Genomic DNA, 3,288 nt, shown 5'->3' with positions numbered 1-3,288 from the left:
TCCAGAACGTGCAGGCGATCCATGGAGAGCTGAGCGACCAGTGCAACGTCAAACGCCTTGGGCTCTGGCCATTTGTAGTTCATGTAGAACAGATGCGTGCGGTAGGTCAATGAGCTAGCTTCACGGAATTTACTACAGCTGCCCTTGTTGGCTGTTTGGTCCAGGGTACCTGTCCTATGCAGGCCGGGGCCAGGGTAGCCTGCTGAATTGGATGATGAACAGGTGGAGGGCAAGCGCTGCCGTAGAAGATTACCATTGTATTCCAGAAAGGTGGTATGCAGGCTGCGAAAGAAGTTGATGTTGTTCAGCTGGATGTTTTGTTTCCTCGGAGATGTCCAGTGGAGGATTTTCAACTCCGATAACTTGGAGAAGCAGACCTCGCTGATTGTTTGCTTGCTGAGTTGCAGGTTCCATGTGCATGGCAAGGTCATATGCAAGTAGGGGTAATCCTTGATCACAGCATTGATGATGTCCTGATCGGTCAATGCCCGTAACACTGCGCCACTGGTGTCGGTAATCTTCTCCACTACAGTCTTCCAGACTTGCATCCAGGATAGGCGTCTGAGCTCGTTAAGCCGCATCAGCATCACGCCTGTGTCGTAGCCTCCGCCCAACGTGGCCCACGGGCGTCCCGCGTACAAGTCACTCTGGCTTTCAACCAAACCTATTGCCCTGTCCTGTGCGGCCAACTCCTCGAACAACCACCAGAGCTCAGCTATGTCGGCGGCGAAGGTCAGATCAATGTTCAGGGCGATCACCTTCTCCAGCTCCTGAGGTAGAACAGATGCCAGGAGAAGCTTTGCCACTTGGCTGGGTTTGAACTCGTGTCGGTTTGGAAACCACGCTACCAGCCGCTGAAGGCCTTCCGCTGGGTAGTAGGAGACGCGAACGCCAGGTATCTGCCATGTCCTAAATAGTGTACCTAGCACTAGTCGTGCGTCCTCGTCGGAAATGAAATGAAAATGCACCGGATTATTTGTGTAGAAAAGACTAGACTTGATCAATGGTACAATGTCGCGACTTTGCTCGAAACCGCTACAAACAATAGCCACATGTATCTCCTCGCACGGAGACGGGGAGAGCCGCTTTGAACAGTTCGTGCCAGGCCCGTCACGTCCTCGCCATCGATTCTCCATTGTCATGCGTACATCACCGTTGGCAGTGATCTGACCTCCGACTGCTCCCAGTGCATCATTATCATCATCATCCAGCAGCGTATAGGACGGCGAATTATACGCCAGTAGTATCCAGAAAGCCACGAAAATGAGAACCCCTAAGGTGAGCTTGGTGATCGGCGGCGGCCGTGCCCGCCATGGTGATGCCATCTTCCCATTAGCAGCAACCATTACGGATTGGCCAACGAGCAGCACATGTTTCATCAGCAAGACGGAAGGAGAGTAATCAGGACGCCCAACGGCAGCAGTCCATAGATCTACACCCAACCCTGTACACGGGGCAGCACTGTAAGCGAACAGACTAAAGACGGCTGGGAAACTGCAGACTAAAGACGGCTGGGAACTGCAGCGAACACACCGCAGGGCGGTGGCAATATTGCAGACCAGTTTCTGGGGAATGAATATTTGCCTTTCCGACGATGATCAGGTAGAGGAGGAATAGAGGCCTGAGGGAGACAAGCCGTCAGGATCTGATTCCTCACTGGTTCATTTTGTGACCTTGCAGTTAGTTGTCAGCCTGCGTATTCACACCTGACTCTCCGGTTAGTCAACTAGGCAGCGTAGTAACGCCTAACGCCAGTAAGTTAGTTGAGTAACGGTGGTGGGAGCTGACGACCGTGCTAGTTTGCGGCGGGAATTGCTTTCCAGATACACACTGCACGTGTCTCCTAGTTCCACCCCATGCCAAGCGCCATGCCCTTGCGATCAGGAGCACGCGGCGGCTGTACTATGGCGATGGGATGTCGCGCGGACTGCGCTGCAAACGCAATGCTCGGCGTGCTGGCAACAATAGACTAAGTAAGTAACTTTAGTTCAAGAGAAGCCAACATGCGAGCAAGACCTGGTCCATATCCATACAAGCACTTTCTAACACTAACAGTGCAATTGACTATGAAATGCGCGTAGAGTAGCGGTAGTGGGAAGTGGGAAGTGTAGGTATTACTACTAACCTATAAGTTACTAGTATGATACTGAGGTGTAATACGGGCAGGCATGCTGTTGAATGCTGCGACGCGCTGACAGTTCTAACTTCTAGGGAGAAGTCCTGAAGGTATGGTCACGCTTTCTTCAGTCCCTAACTGGTAATAGATGTTAATTGGCTACTGCCCTAGGAGTCGAGTACATAATTGTACCAGCCATACTTCAGTGGAGTCTGCCGACCCTGAGAACTAGCCATTGAACTAACCATTGCTCGTTCCTTTGCCACGGCTCGCACTGCTAGCTGTCTGCATTGGCACACGTCATAGCTAGCTAGGACGGGGCTAGATGTAACTTTCTGCCAGCTGCCATCGCCAAGCAGGCAAACTAGGTGGCGGCGAAAATAGCTATGTCAGCTAGGGCTGCAGCTAGCTAGCTACCGATTGGCTCGTTCATGATGAGGGCAGGTACTAAGTAATAATAGTTAGGTAGGCCTAGGCCAGGGCTGGTATGGCGGGTAAGGCATGCAGCCGGAACTGCCGTGTTGCTGGTAAAAAATAGAGATACATGACTGTACTACCCAAGACTAAAAGGGAGCACAGAACGGCTTTTGTAACTACTAAGGACACACGTCAGGCTCACTACAAACATCTTGAAAGTTTTTGTCTTCACAAGTATACTTTCAAGATGTTTATAATGAGCCTGAAGTGTGTCCTTTTTATGAGTATTATCGCGACAGGTGAAGACACTTGGCTCACTGTACGGCTCCGGGGAGGACGTAACGCGCCGTATTGGCTTGGCTGCAAGAGCATTTGGAGACACTCTGAAGTTATGGTTCAAACACAACCTGCTTTCTACACCCATTAAAATTCGTTTATACAACACTTTCGTTCTACCAATCTTGACCTACAACCTTGCTTGCCATGGCCTGTCCCGTGCACAAGAAAAGCGCCTAGATGTGTTTCATAGGAAACAGCTGCGGTGTACCCTTGGAATTACCTACCCAGATGTCATCTCAAATGCAGATTTATGCTGTTACTGGCCAGTGCTCTGTATCTGAAATGGCCAAGCGGGACAGGTGGAAGCTATTAGGACATAATTATATTACGCCAGCCAAGTGACATCCCTGCAAATGTTGCTCTCACTGCTTTCTGTACATATGCTACCAGTCAGCCCTTTCGAATAGGTGCACCCC

At 50.8% G+C, this 3,288-nt stretch overlaps 1 protein-coding gene across 1 annotated transcript in view; it reads right to left on the bottom strand.

Annotated features, from left to right (window-relative positions):
• The window catches only part of LOC135825875 (xylosyl- and glucuronyltransferase LARGE2s-like), a 3,840-nt gene extending 1,252 nt beyond the window's left edge, over positions 1–2,588 (bottom strand). The window contains exon 1 of the mRNA XM_065338514.1: positions 1–2,588. This exon is cut by the window's left edge and continues 1,252 nt beyond it. Within this exon, the coding sequence (XP_065194586.1) occupies positions 1–1,379 (1,379 nt within the window). The 5' untranslated portion in view covers positions 1,380–2,588.
• Between the last annotated feature and the right edge of the window lie 700 nt (positions 2,589–3,288).

Source organism: Sycon ciliatum, chromosome 1, assembly GCF_964019385.1.
Source record: "Sycon ciliatum chromosome 1, ocSycCili1.1, whole genome shotgun sequence".
NCBI classification, from domain to species: domain Eukaryota; kingdom Metazoa; phylum Porifera; class Calcarea; order Leucosolenida; family Sycettidae; genus Sycon; species Sycon ciliatum.
The sequence above is the reverse complement of the archived record's forward strand: the minus strand, read 5'-3'. Positions and strand labels throughout refer to the sequence as shown.